This window comes from Taurulus bubalis (assembly GCF_910589615.1).
Source record: "Taurulus bubalis genome assembly, chromosome: 3".
Classification (NCBI taxonomy): Eukaryota; Metazoa; Chordata; class Actinopteri; order Perciformes; family Cottidae; genus Taurulus; species Taurulus bubalis.
Genome location: NC_136591.1, coordinates 32,703,522 through 32,718,101, shown reverse-complemented (window position 1 = coordinate 32,718,101; position 14,580 = coordinate 32,703,522). Strand labels below are relative to the sequence as shown.

Here is a 14,580-nt window from a genome sequence, read left to right as displayed (position 1 = left end):
CAAGTGGCACATTGGTACTGAGACTGTTGTCTCTCCGCTGTGGTCTAAACAATGAGCTGTGTCCCGGGACCAGTTTGCATTGGCTGAAAGCCATTTAGTCGGGCTACAAGTTTTTTGTTGTTGTTGCTGTGCACACTGACAGTTACTACTTATCAGTTTCTTGTCAATATTATTACATTTGCAGGCATGACTTATAGGATTGTAAATATTTTAATAACAAATTGTTCCTTTGTTTCATGTTTTGTATTTGAATATGCCATGTGCATGTGTAAAAAAAAAAAAAAAATTATGTTTATTAAACATTTTGGAAGTTTAGTCCAAAGCATTTCAAACATCATGATTTCATGATTCATCACATTTAACATTCTAGAAATCACTGATTTAGATAACATAAAAACAACGAAATTAGAAATAAATATATTGTTATTAAACTATTCTGGTGTAAAATCTCCGATCATAGTAGTTTGATCACAATAATCACAATGCAAGTAAAATTACGAGTACATTTTCTGGACATTCACTCAAGGACCCATTTCTGCATGTGTTCTGGATAAGCGACTGTTTGCTCATGCAATCTTACCTTGTTGACATTGACTCAGGGTTTAGCAGCTCAAGAGGCAGATAAACAAGGGCTAAAACAAAGTGGACCTACTTTCGACAGACATGTTGTTGGGACTCCAACTGTACAGTATTGCTGCTCCGTAACTTTTGGATGTGTAGCTAAATAAGTAACAGTTTGCTGACAAGTTCCCCGTGTCAACCTAAAAGGTCATAATGTCAATGACCTAAAAGGTCATAATGTCAATGACCTTTTAGGTTCCCCCCATAAAGAGAAAGTATTAAGGCATTTCAGCACCAACCTGTGGGTGGTGGGTGCAGCGCCACACCACTAGATGGCGCAGTTAACCCGCACAACTGTGCTCCCCCGTGGCCCCGCCCACCGCCCACACGGCCCCGCCCACCAGCTCCCTTCTCCTCCTCACACAATAAACAACAGCTGAAAAGCAGTTAAAGATGGCCGCCGCGACCATGGCGGGGCTCGACGCCCACAGGATGGAGGAAAAGAAGTTCGAATACTTCTCCTCTATCAACTCCATGGCGAGGAAGATAATGCAGGAGAGGAAGACCATTGAGGCCAAGCACGGCCAGTCATGGGAGACGATGACGCCGCAAGAGCAGGACAGCGCCATCGACAGCGGAATGATGGATCCTCACATCCAAGCCCGATACGCCATGCACAGAGTCGACCGCGACGACGTGGTTTGCTACCCGAAACTGCTCATTCAAACGGGCCAGAAGATAGTTCATTTCGGCGAGGAGGTACTTGGACCGCATTTTAATTGTTATGACATGTCTTTGTGTGTGTTTTTAGAGAGCAGAGTAACCCGTGTTGTTAGCCACGTACGTTAGCCACGTAGCCGGTGAAACGCATAACTACGTCATCGTGGCTTCCTGGTATGTTACGTACGAGCAGCCGTTTGAAGTGGCATTTAGTCACAATCACAGGGAATCGTCGGCTGATATAAATGCATATCAATACGTTGGACATACTTACAATAGGTTCATGTTAATAACGTGTGTGTGTGTGTGTGTGTGTGTGTGTGTGTGTGTGTGTGTGTGTGTGTGTGTGTGTGTTCGGTTCATGTTGTTGTTGTGGTTGTGTTTTTGCTGGCTTGAATGTAAATAATGTCGACTTTAGTCTTCGGTATGGTATCAGCTGCGTGTCGTCATGCTTATTAGGCTATTGAAGGGAAGCCCTGGGTGTGTGTCAGTTGAAACTGTTGTGTTTCTGTGCAGGACATTACCTGGCAAGATGAGCATTCTGCACCCTTCTCGTGGGAGACCAAGGTAATTATATTCAATATTAAGTTTGAGTCTGACACAAATGTGTCTGTGACTACATTTTGCACAATATTGTCGTGCTGTAACTATGTTGTTTTTGTTTTGTTGTTGACAAAATGTTCACTAATTAATTGTGTAGGCTATAAAAATGTCAGACTAGTAAGAATCCCGTTGGAGAGCCCTTTTTGGACATCTTCAAATTGTTTGTTTTATCAAACCCCCAATCTTAAAACCTCCAAATTATCAATTCGCAAATGCATAAAACTGAAAATAATTGATCATCCCATTTAAGTACCAGACAATGTTTGGCGTTGTGGCTGGATAATTTACTTAAATGATTACTCGATCATCATAATGGTCAGCAATTCAGTTAGGATTTATGTGTTGTAGTTTCAAATTAGCAAACGGGTCTATTTATAGCCTTTCCTTGATCCCTGCAATTACATCATCCAAACACTTGGTTGTTTTTCTGCCTGAAATATGCATGTAGCACTGTGAGATATTGGTGCTGCCTTCTTTCAGAGCCAGTTGGACTTCAGCTTGACGTTGGGCCCTGCCGACCAGGGGCTCTCGGCCTCGCAGGCCGACTCCAAGGCGGCAAAGGTTCCTCATTCCAGCCAGATTGGCAAGAGCATGCCAGGAACCAAGGTATGATAAGGAGCGCATTGTTGTCATTTTGTTAATGATATCTCCAGTAGGAATTGCTTTTTGACTAACCTTTACTCTAACTTGAATCACAATCGCAACAAAAGAAAGAAAATGTCCCAGGAATTTCACTAAAGAGGCCATACAATTGTGTTTTTTGATAAACAGCCCCTAATCTTGAGACACTTTAAAACAAACGTGTTATTGTGCGACTGTGAAGGTGTCCGTCAGTGAGGCACGGAGGCCGGAGGAAGAGTCGTCTTTCTGGAAGATCAGCGCCGAGAGGTCCAGGCTGGAGGGAGAGCAAGCCGACTTCCAGTCCCTCACCCCGAGCCAGATCAAGTCTCTCGAGAAAGGAGAGAAATCCCTCCCCTCCTACCTCCGACAGGTAATTGCTGAAACCTTCCGCGATTCTCCTGTCTGGTGACGTTTTTAGTTCAAGCAACAGCCGCCGCTCACGTTTGTTCCCACATTTTGGCACAAGCGTGGTGGCTTTTCGGGTCTGGACAGTTCCTAACAAACAACAGATTGAAAGCAAGCTCCCCACCCCAACGCTTGTCACTTTTCTTATCGAGCCGTGCATCCGGAAATAGAGTCGAGTCTGAACCCGAGATGGCTGGCATCTGTGAAGCCTCCACAAGTGTGAGAAGCAGATGGTGAATGCAGTCCAAAGAGAAAACAATGATATGAATGTCTATATTGTTTCTGAATGTTCTACTTTGCTGTTCTTCCTTTTCTAGTTTTGTGCACATTTGTTGTTGCTGGGATTTTTCCATTTTCATTCCGTCCACATCAACCGCCTTTGTAGCGTGCCGTGATCATACAAGAAACTTAAAGGAAATGTCAACAAATATGCCACTCTTCTTCATCACAATCAGATTCCTAACTATTTCAAAACATCGCCATTTTGTTGCTTTCCTACCAATTAAAATGATCTTAAACATACTTTAACAATCTCATTAGCCTTGATAATGTCAACAATAAATATGATTTTTCCACAGGAGACCACTGTCACCACCAAGGAGCACGAGGCAGAAGACCCCCACCCTCCAGCTCCCACCAGGACCACCAAGCACCGAGCGCCCAAACCCCCTGCCCCCCACCCCCCCATCGCTATCCCCGTCGCTGTGAGCGCAACACCTGCGTCCATCTCCATCTCGCCAAACCCGCCACCCCCTGTCAGCGTGTCGTCGTCGGTGGCGGGATGGGAGCGCTCTCAGAGCACCCTGCCGTCAGTCGGTAACACCGTGGATGAAGTGTTCTCCTCCAGCATGATGTCCAAGCCCTCCCACCACCCCGCCAGGGTGGAGAAAGGGAAGGAGGACGACGGTTCATCCGCCAGCCCCACCTTTGCCCAGGTGAGTTCTGAAATATATACAAAGATTGGACAGGATGGGGGATGCTGTTCCACAGTCTTGGGGCGACTACAACAACTGAGTGGTCCCCCTTTTTTATATTGTGAACAGTGACAATATACATTGACTGCTGTGAGTATAAATTAAATCTGGGAGAGAGAGAGAAAAAAAAATGTACAAGTGCATTTCTAGTAACAATTAGAATAGTAGTGATGATAAAGGCTTAGAGTTCGGAAATCTACCTTGAAAGTGCTTGATTGGAGAGCTGTGCACACCTCGTATATGTCTACTCGGATCATAAAAGGTGAAGACCCGCTGTGACATCACGATGTGGTCAATAATACAACGTGCCTTTAAAATCACGTTCAGCCCAATATTTATAGACCCGCAGCAGTAGTTCTTCATCTATCCCACACGTTCTAAAGGCCACTTTCACAACTGCAGTTTGGTTCCCTACATTGTTGCCTCTTAGTTCTGGTCTGTTTCTTGTTCAGACTGACTTAATAAACACTAACTAGGAGCTGTAAATATTTAGTTGCGATCAGTAGGTGGATTAATGAAGAAGAAAAAAAATCGCACAGGCCTGCGTTGTTTTGCGGCCTGTTTTGCTTTCATAACAGACGAGCAGCTTCAGTCCAATTGGCGCTGAACCGAACCTTTCAGTCTCTGTCTGGTTGTTTAGTCTGCACCCAAGTTTCATTCTCTGCTCTCACACCTGCCCAAACAAACACAACCAAGCGGGTTTAAAAGCATCTTGACATGTAACAAGGACGGATGTGACAGAACGGCTTCATGCTTTAGGGAAATAAAATGGTACAACTCTTGAGCGATGCAATTAAAAGAGTCTAGCTAAATTAGTCGTAGGTAGACGGAAAGAACTAAAGTTAAAACACTATTGTTTCTAATAGCCAGTCAAATGTAATGAACTGTATCTTGCTGTCTGTCTCTCCCTACCTCCTCAGTTCAACACGAACAACAACCTCCTGAAGACTGGATTCGACTTCTTAGACAACTGGTAAACCATAACCGAGGCCAGCCACCGCTATGAATGAATCATCCTCATCATCACCCTAAAGAAGGACCACACTGCCATGACCACAGACATCCACGTTGAATGAACAGCACGCCAGTTTTTAGAATGACCACATTTATATTGTTGTAATTATCTTCAGTGGCTTGTTAAGACATTATGCCACTGCCCGTGTGCTGGTGTTCCCCTCCCCCTCTCTTAATCAGGTTTTTTGATTTCTTGCCAAACACCCCGTGGCCACTAAGCGCAGAGTGAGCCGGGGTTGTGCTCCCTCTGACTGTGCATTCACACTGCGATCAGCTCAGTTAAAAGATGACACGCACGTTTGGAACGGCATCAAAATGTGATTTAGAATATACATGCTTTTACCCCGAAGGCTGTCAAATAAATAAATTGGAGGGATGAGGTGGTACGAAAACCCCAATGTTTTTCTTTTATCAACACCAACAAAAAGCAGTCGTGGATACATTTTCTCATGACATTAGCCAAAGATGTCTTGTAACTCTGGTAACCGGTCAATCACGTCTGCAGTGTGAGTGCACGGTAACGGTGCGACTTGGCCGCCTTCACATGTAACTTTTAGACACTAACCTAGCAAACAAGAACGTATTTTGTAGCATAAGCATGTCAAAGTTTCATGTGTGCAGAACACTAGAACACTCATCCGTCTTTTTTGTTACAAAGATTTAGCTCTCTAATGTGCTTTTATTTATACGTACCTATATATTCCTATAAACCTAAGAGTTTTACAGTTGCAGTGCTCAGAGCCGCAGTCTCGGCCAAGATGGTGCAATTATTAACAGGCGGTGTTCCTACTGGTTATGGAGTTCTTGAAATTCATGGAATATCATGGAATTTTTAAAGGATGTTCATTCAGGTGGGGAATATTGCGGGATTTTACCGTTGCATCACTTTGTAGAAATGATACCGAATGTATTTTCCAACATTCACACGTCACACACGTCACTGAATTAGATGGTGGGTTAAATTAATGTGGAATCCAGAATGAAACCAAAAAGAACGGTCGTGGAAGTGCTTAAACTTGTGTCATGGAAACCTCATGGACTGAATGTCCAGGCTGCTGTGGGAACCTGTTACGGATGTCTTGTATGGATTTAGTGTCTCCACAACGCTCCTCCACCAAGTCACCCCTCTCAACCGCCACCTTCAAACGAGTGCTGAGCAGAGCTAGTGTGCATTTATAGTGAAAAAAGACACAGTCGACCGTCGTGTTTTAGATAAATAGGCCGGCATGTCGAGATTTGTACCACATCTGAAATCCGGTTTACATGATTAGAGTACTATTTTACTGAATTTTATATTTATTGGCTGATTGTATCTTAAGCTATACTTGTATATTGCACTCGTGCATTTTGAGGTCAAATATTAGAAGGAAGTAAATAAAAAGTCAAACCTGTTTTTGGTCTTTTGTCTTTTTTTCTGAGAAATGACTCCCTCTTCCATATTCTGCAGAATTTCTCCAGAGAGCGGAATGAGGTCGTCACCACCAGGAGTGTCTGTTATGGTTACAAATGCAACATCAGTCGAAGATTGTTTTGCATTCTTGTCGACCTCCATGACATCAATCCCTCCAGCTGTAATTCCTACCAGATCCAAAATGCCATTTCGTAGAGGAGGGATGGGTGTCTGGTGCTCAGAGGAAACTTTGTGCTGTTCAGTTGAACAACACATTGGCCCAGTTTAGAATAACCACCTCATTTGACCGTCTCCCTCGGGCACAAAGCAGCCACCGCACAGTGTTACTGTGTTTCATACATGATGTATGCTGTAACATGCGAGCGAGCACAGCTGGACAGTGGTGACATAACGGGTGAGGGTATTTTCTGGCCAGTTTCGAAAGGTGAACAGTGCCATGGGTGTAAGACTTCTTTGAATGAGGCCGTGCCTTGTGCAGAAATATATGTTTTAAACTGCGTTGCCCCGTCTCACCCTAGTCCTCCTCGCATGTCAGTTTGGTAGGATCCAATGGGGGTATAATCCAGTACAGCATCTATTACATTTAAGATGGTCAGGATAATTATCATTTTCAAACTTGTAGTCTTCAGCCCCAGCAAACGCTGACTCAAGAGATATCACCGCTCCCTCTGGAGCCACTGAAGGCTTTAAAAAAATGTTTTTCTATTTGTGCTTGTACAATCCAAGACCTGCAAACAAACTGTGTGTTTGTGTGAAATTCCCATTTTTTATTTCAACTAGATCACACTGTTTTACAATGTGTGTGTTACTAAAGCACTACTTAATTAATAATTGTAGGCCTTTAAACTGGCCAGAGAAGATTTGTCACATCAGAACAAAATCCGCCACACACAGATTACATCTAAATATATTCTGTATCAGCGTTGGTCTTTACTGTATGTTTGTGTTCATCATCCCTCGCTGAACTGTGGCACCTTTGTCCAGTCCAACCGCCTCCCTGCTGCACCGCCCAACACCTCCTCACTCTGAAGGGCTGCTTTGTGTTCCCTCTCACTTTTTCTTTACTACGAATGTTTGGGTGAATGAAAAACCGTTGCACGGTATGAGTAGAAACAGGAACAGGACAGTTATTTTGATTTCCTAATATCTAATAAGATGTGGCGGTTTATTGAACAGAAAACTGATCGGACTGATACTGAGTGAGCTGTGCGCCACACTGACATTTCTTTCCTATTTTGGAGGCCAGCAGATAGTTGTACGTTAATCGAGTCGTCCACATGTTTTTTGTCCTGATGGCATATGGGGAGAGAGCAAAGTATGCAAAACATCTGCATTTTAATATATGCACAAATACACAAATGTAGATCAAAAAACAGTAATTTCATTTCATACATTGTAATCTTGTGGACAGCAATACTAAAGAGATGCGTTGGGAATTTGATGGGGTGCTTTTAAATGTAATTCTCATACATAAAAAATATAACTTATATATTCATCATTGTTATTATCAACTATTCTCTCGCTGAATCGTTGGGTTTATTAAATGTGAGAAATGTTCAGGGCAATTCCCTGAAGCCCATGGTAACTTGTTCAAATTAGTTTTATTGTTGATGAACAGTCCATAATACCCAAATCATTAATTTAATATCATATAAGATAAATAAAAGCAGGAGCTTTCACATTTTAGACGCTGTAAGATTGTCTGTTTTCTTCATAAAAAGGCGACTGAACCAAAATAGTTTCTGATTCCTTTTCAGTTGATTGACTAACCGATTCATTGACTGGTTATTTTGAATGCTGTTTCTTTGATTGTTCACAGTGGAACATCAACAACAACCACCAAGGTCAAAACAAGGATACACCCTTTTTCCCCCAGACCCTTGTTTGAATCCAATCTGAAGTCTGGAAAAAAGTTTGTCGTTTTGGACTCCGCCGTGTACTGGAACAGCTGTGTGTAACGTGCAGCCGCCCTGCAGACTCACACATTCGTCTCTCTTTGTTGAGCGCAGACGCTCACAGGCCGGGCGCTGCTGGAGCTCCTCCCAGTCTCCGGATCACAGAGCCCCGTCTCCCTTCCCTTGGAAACTCTTGGATTCTTGTGGCATTTTAACTGGCATACCTTCTGTTACACACACACACACACACACACATTTATTTGAATGTCGTCATTTCCCCTGAATAGATTCAGAACCTCATATTTCTCTTCCTGAGGATTTATCTAATTACACTAAAAAGCTTGGCAAGCAGGCCTGATTAATAGAAGGGCTGTGTGTGTACATCCATATATGCCAGCGTGTGTGCGTGTGTGTGTGTGTGTCTGTGAGAGAGACTTTATGACCACAGTCTGCTCATGTGTACAGGCATGCAGGGTTTTCTCTTTGCCACCGAATTCAGCCAACGTTTAAGCCAGGATTAAACGTTAAGGATGTTAACACAAGATATAAATTGTACATCAGGCATGAAAGTTCACTCTTGATCTTGTAAATATGAGTTTTTCAGTAGTTTGACAAATGGGCCAAAACTGAACTTCTGTGCCAAACATTGAAGAGAAAAATGAACACGAGAGATCCGTACGACAGGAGCAAACTCCATCTGCCTTGAAGGCAGTTGAATGTGGTTGAAAGCCCCAGAAAAAGCTAGTAAGTGGACATTGAATTGAGATTATTATATTAAAGTGTACACAACTATGAGTTTTAATCTGATTCAGGTTATGAGGAAAATGTGCTTACCTGACATTATAGTTATTTACACTGCTCGTGAACTGAGGATGTTTGTCAATGCGGATGGAAGTCTTGTATCTTCAGATTAGATTTTCTTTCTCTCCAAACCAAATTATCAAAAGTCGTGCACAGAAAACCACGTGCCTTTCTGAAGTGCACAGTCACAAAGCTGAGAACTGCTTTTCTTCGCTTATGACATTTGGGAGATAGATATGTGGTTTTCTTTGAACAGTGAATTTCTCTTTAGGCTAAGATTAAAAAAACACATTTGAAGGGCCTCAACAATGCATTACCTGTGTTGTCATCCCCCTGCGTTAAAACAACAGAGTTCACACAAAGAGTGGAAATGGGAGGTGGGAGCAAAAACATAGAGCTTTCCTGTTGTTTGGCAGCAGAGGAGTGACATCCTGAACAGGACGGAGAGCGGAGGCACGACTGGGAAGTGATTCTGACTTGTTTTCCAAACACCTGGCATTTCGGCATCTGTGCGTGTGTTTTTTCTTTCACTCGTTCACATTTCTAATGGGAGATCCCTGCGGCGGCTGCTGCTGCTCCATGCTTTGCTGACTCCTGGATCACATCTGGGAGGGAAGCGCGAAGGTCGGGAGGGAACGAGGAGAGAGAGACTCAGAGGGAGTTGTGCTGCTGAAGTAAAAGCAGAGTTATTAGGAAGCAGAAAATGGGACCGGCTGCCACCTCGCTCGCTCTCCTTTGTTTATGTTCTCTGGGTGTGTGTGTTCCTACAGGGACGGCCGCCGCCACACCAACACAGGTCAGGACCGATTGTGTGTACTGCATGTGCGCTTGGACTCAATTAACTTCAAACTGTATTGCATTGACGTGTTGCTGCTGTGCATCTGTTTCTTTGCAGAGACCACCATTCACGGTGGTCTGAGCGTGTGTAGAGGAGGGAGTCTGGTCGAGCTAAATCAAGCAAAAGATAGATAAACAATGAGATGTTATTTTTGCTAGATATTACGCTGAGGTGGTTGAAGTGCAAATGAACCAGACACGTTGAGGATGATAGTGGTTTTACAGACTATATTTATGATGATGGACCGAGAGGAGCGAGTCCATCTGGCAGTTTGTTCCCTCCACTAATGTGTGTGTCGGACTTCCAAATGAAACCGCCATCTCCTTCTGCCGGTCCATATGCCTCAGAGGGAACATGGTGGCACATATGGTGTTTGATAGTGATTAAAATGTATACATGGTTTCAAGCTAAAACGGATTAATTTTGACAATACTAAAGATAAAGATCAAAAACACCCCATCCTGCATGTCATTTAGAGGATGTTGAGGATGGAAAAATTGTGGTCCATATTATTGAAGTATCTTTATATATTTTGAGATTATTGTTTATGTGTATGTGATAAACATTAAGTTCATTATTTGAGTTATTTAAGTTTAGAAGTTTATAAATGGGTAGGACCTTATAATTGTATACTTGTTACTCCTTTTCCAACATATAGTTAATCATTTAGTTCAGTTTACTGATCATTTTTATTGGATTATTGTTTTGTCTCCATTATTATCATCTCATTATTATGTATTTTATGACATATTTACAATACAACTCTTGGTCAATTTGCCGTACAATACAGCAGAGCATCTCTTTGGAAGGATACATAGTAAAACTTTGAGGGGAGGATTTATTGTAAACCCTGTGGGGTTTCTTACCTCTCCTGCACACTCTATGCTGTTTGTTGTTATATACTTTTGTTATAATAAACTAAACTAAAACTAAAGAAACAACTATCATTGAACAACCATTTAATGACAAAGACGTTTGTTGCTGCTTCAATAATCCCAGACGACCCACAGGCCCAGAACCATGCAACAAATGTATGAGAATATATTTTACACATGCGGCTTCTGAATCCATAAGGAGTACAATTACTTAAATTCCCTCGTTTCATAATCCTGTTTCATAATCCTAATACATGTGTCTTCTTTCGAAAATTGAGACTTTTCAAATGAAAACAGGTCCAGATGTGCACAGAGGATGACAGAGATAACAAATAACAGATTTGTCATTTGCATTTGGGATACAACCCGAAGAAGTTTGCTTTGAGTTGTGATTGGTTACGTGGAACTTGTGTTTGGTTTCATTTCATCTAACAGAATTTACATGTGGTGGACACAGCACCTGAGAAATGTTTAAATTGTAATTTGTGTGTGTGTGTGTGTGTGTGTGTGTGTGTGTGTGTGTGTCAGGCATCGCCTTCAGGGTTGAAGAGGGTGCGAGGGGACGTTCCTGATATTCTTCCAGAGCCTGAACCAGAGCCAACCAGCCCGATGACGGACTTTGAAAACTCATACAACTATGTCTGTGAGTCTCCTTATCCAGATCCAGTTCAGATTGAACACTCCCTATATGCCACCACTGCGGAAAATAACTGCGTCATATATTACTCTAACCTAATAACTATGAGCCTTATCGCTGTACTTTAAAGTAGCACAGTCAGATTTCATATGAACGCAACACATTTCTCTTTCCTGTTCTTCTCCTCCATTTTACCGTACTATATATTCTCTTAGTGTCCAGATTAGCCGATATGGACCAGGGGATCCACAAGCTGAATGTTGGTCACTACACCTTGGATGTTAAAGTCAGCCAGCTAATGGACCGTCTGATCAGGGTGGATGGTAAGATGATCATATCCACATTTCTCTTTCCACCAAATCATTTTTTTATACTATTTTCAGACATGAAAGTCAGACATGTTCACTGTAAAATGGACAAATGAAGGCTACGTGTAGCGCCCCCCTCTGCTAAAAAGTATAAGGTATTGTATTGCACAATATGAAGGAAAAAAACAATGAATGAGAATGAAAGAAAGAAAGTGAATGAGATTAACTGTATTTGGGCGTTCTCTATATAGACCATCATTAAAAAGGAATCCCACTTTAATAAACTGTGGCGGTGCAATCCATCGGAGAGTTTAATTTGCCATAGATCCTTACCTTTAAAAGGAAGCCAAGAGGGCTCTGCCCTGTACTGAGCTTCACGTCTCCTTGTTTTTGGTGTTCCCCATCACTAACATGGTAGCTAAGGTGGAGGAGCTGGAGGACAGCATCCGGGAGGTCTACCAGCACAGCAAGGACAACCGCAAGGAGATGGGAAGACTGGAAGGTAACACTGTTACTTTCATACAAACACAACTCCAACGTAATGCTCTGTGTCTGCTGTGTAAAATATGCAACAGTTTGCACTATGTGCAGCATAAACTTTGTCTGGTGATTCAATCTAAAGTTGTGTTGTAGTAACAGCTTGTTGCGCTGCCCTCTGGTGGACAGAAACCACACGTTGATGCAGGTTTTATTAATGGATGATTGATTTGTCCCTGCTGATAAAATAACAAATTATGAGAATAGAAATGATGAGATAGAAAGTCATAACTATGAGATCGAAAGTCGAAATGATGAGATAGAAAGTCAAAATTATGAGATAGAAAGACAAAATGATGAGATAGTAAGTGTGCATGCGTTTCAGTGCCACTGGCTTTTTTTGTTTTGTTTCCTTCCTGTTATCTGGTGAAAAATTATCTCAGAATTTTCGACTTTCCATTTTATTTGTATATTTTACTGCAGAATTGAGCTACCATACCTTCCTCTGCTTCTCAGGTTGCCAGAAGGGACACCGGCTGGGATACAAATGCTACCTCGTGTACAACAGGCACGAGGACTACGCGGGGGCGAACCGGAAGTGCCTGGAGCGCGGCGGCCGCATGGCGATGCCGCGCGACCGCCGCGAGCAGGAGGCCCTCGCTGACTACGTCAAGTCCTTCTTCCACCCGGGAAACTGGCCCGTCTGGCTGGGCGTCAACGACCTGCGCTCCGAGGGCACGTACCACTTCGACGACGGGACGCCGGTCTCGTACTTCCAGTGGCGCAGACACTTCCTGTCCAGCCAGCCGGACGGCGGGAGGCGGGAGAACTGCGTGGCGATGTCGTCGGACGACGGCGACTGGTGGGACCACTACTGCGACCGGACCATGCACTACATGTGCGAGTTTGATGACAGAGAGGCTCTTTAAAAATGACTCTTTTTTTCAAGTTTCACTCCCTCACCACCTTACTTTACCATCCAGTCATTATTCCTTAGAAATAAAAGCCCACTATATTTTCAAATAACTTATTGTCCTTTTAAAAGACACTTTAAACATAGCGGGATTGGTTGTATTCGAGGGTGAGGTCGTCTTAAATTCTCCATTGGAAAAACGAATGTGTTTCAATATGAATATCAAGTATAATTTCACTTCTATGTGCTATTAGTGCGGCAGTGTTTAAGTAGAGTCCACATGTAGGATGAAAACATCTGGCATGAGAATATTTCAAGGATTTTTTTTTTTTTTTAAGGTGAAACAGAATTCACTTTTCAAATTTTCAATGCGCACAAATCCATGCATTGCCATTTAAGTTCTGAAAGCACGTAATACGTAAGAGTAGGAAACTTCATCAGATGAAGTTAGTATAATACATATTTTATTCATGCAGCTGCAGTGATATGAATGTAAACCAGTCAGGACTCTGCTGTGATTTCACGCATGGCAATTCTAAATATTTGTTCAAAGTTTACCCAAAAAAAGGGAAAAATGGTGCTGGAGGCACTTTCTTCAGAATCAGCACATAGTGAACCTCTTAAAGATTTAAATCAATGTGTGTTTGGGCTGAACGGCCAGTGCTTTGCTGTTACTTCTGAGCTTTGAAGCTATTTTGATAAAGTCTGGTCAAACTGCTGATTCTTCAACATCTCTGGCCAGAACATTCTTACATCGCACTTCCCTTTGCACCTCTAAAAGTGACACATGATTACTGTAAATGTATTCCGAGTTCTATACATGTAAAACAAAAGAGTTGTATATAAAACACTGAATGTAAATGCTTTTTGTGACTAGGCAGATACTTTTTGATACCTTTCTTTTAGAAATATAGGCCGAGACATTTTTCGACAGCCAAAGTTCTAAAATATGAAATGGTGTCTAATGCAACTAACTATACGAGGACTTTTTCTCAAATTGGCAAAGATTTTGATTTAAATCTAGAACAATCTCATTTAGTTATCCAACAAGAAGACGACATATCTGACCGGATAATTGATGACAATTATATAAAATTAAAACACATTTCAGTCGGTAACAAATAGGCAAAAAGGTTTGATACCCGGCTCCTACTCATCAGAAATATCGGGTTGTCACTGGGGGACTTAAGCATCAAACACAGACAAATGATGTGCTTATTTTATTTAAAGAAAAGATCAGATTTGTAGCAATTATGTCGTTTTTTTATTACAGTAAAATCTCAAAGAGCAGTTTTTATGATTACATAAGAAAAAGAGGATGCAGCTGCAGCCTTAATCTCTCCCCTAATTCCGGGGTAATGTAGTAATTTGCCCTTTAAAAAAATTCAAAAATGTCACCTCTCACTGCCATTTAGGGCCGCCAAAATGCAAATTCAGAGCATATCTTGACTCCACAAGGCTCTCAACATGGCGATGGCTGAGCAGGCAGCGAAAGTGCAAATAGCAACAGTGCTGAGAGAGATAACA

General features: G+C 42.3%; 2 protein-coding genes across 2 annotated transcripts; both read left to right on the top strand.

Annotated features, from left to right (window-relative positions):
• Window positions 1-1,014: 1,014 nt before the first annotated feature.
• cUnh1orf198 (chromosome Un C1orf198 homolog) lies at window positions 1,015-6,289 on the top strand (the record flags this gene model as incomplete). Its single annotated transcript, XM_079215990.1, has 6 exons — window positions 1,015-1,320; window positions 1,798-1,848; window positions 2,365-2,490; window positions 2,708-2,875; window positions 3,489-3,845; window positions 4,805-6,289. The coding sequence occupies 6 exons, from the start codon at window positions 1,015-1,017 to the stop codon at window positions 4,859-4,861; spliced, it is 1,065 nt and encodes a 354-aa protein (XP_079072116.1). The 3' UTR covers window positions 4,862-6,289.
• A 3,419-nt stretch (window positions 6,290-9,708) lies between these two features.
• On the top strand, window positions 9,709-13,899 carry clec11a (C-type lectin domain containing 11A; the record flags this gene model as incomplete). The annotated part of the gene is made up of 5 exons (XM_079215509.1): window positions 9,709-9,814; window positions 11,260-11,361; window positions 11,571-11,678; window positions 12,082-12,165; window positions 12,657-13,899. The coding sequence occupies 5 exons, from the start codon at window positions 9,709-9,711 to the stop codon at window positions 13,067-13,069; spliced, it is 813 nt and encodes a 270-aa protein (XP_079071635.1). The 3' UTR covers window positions 13,070-13,899.
• Window positions 13,900-14,580: the final 681 nt, after the last annotated feature.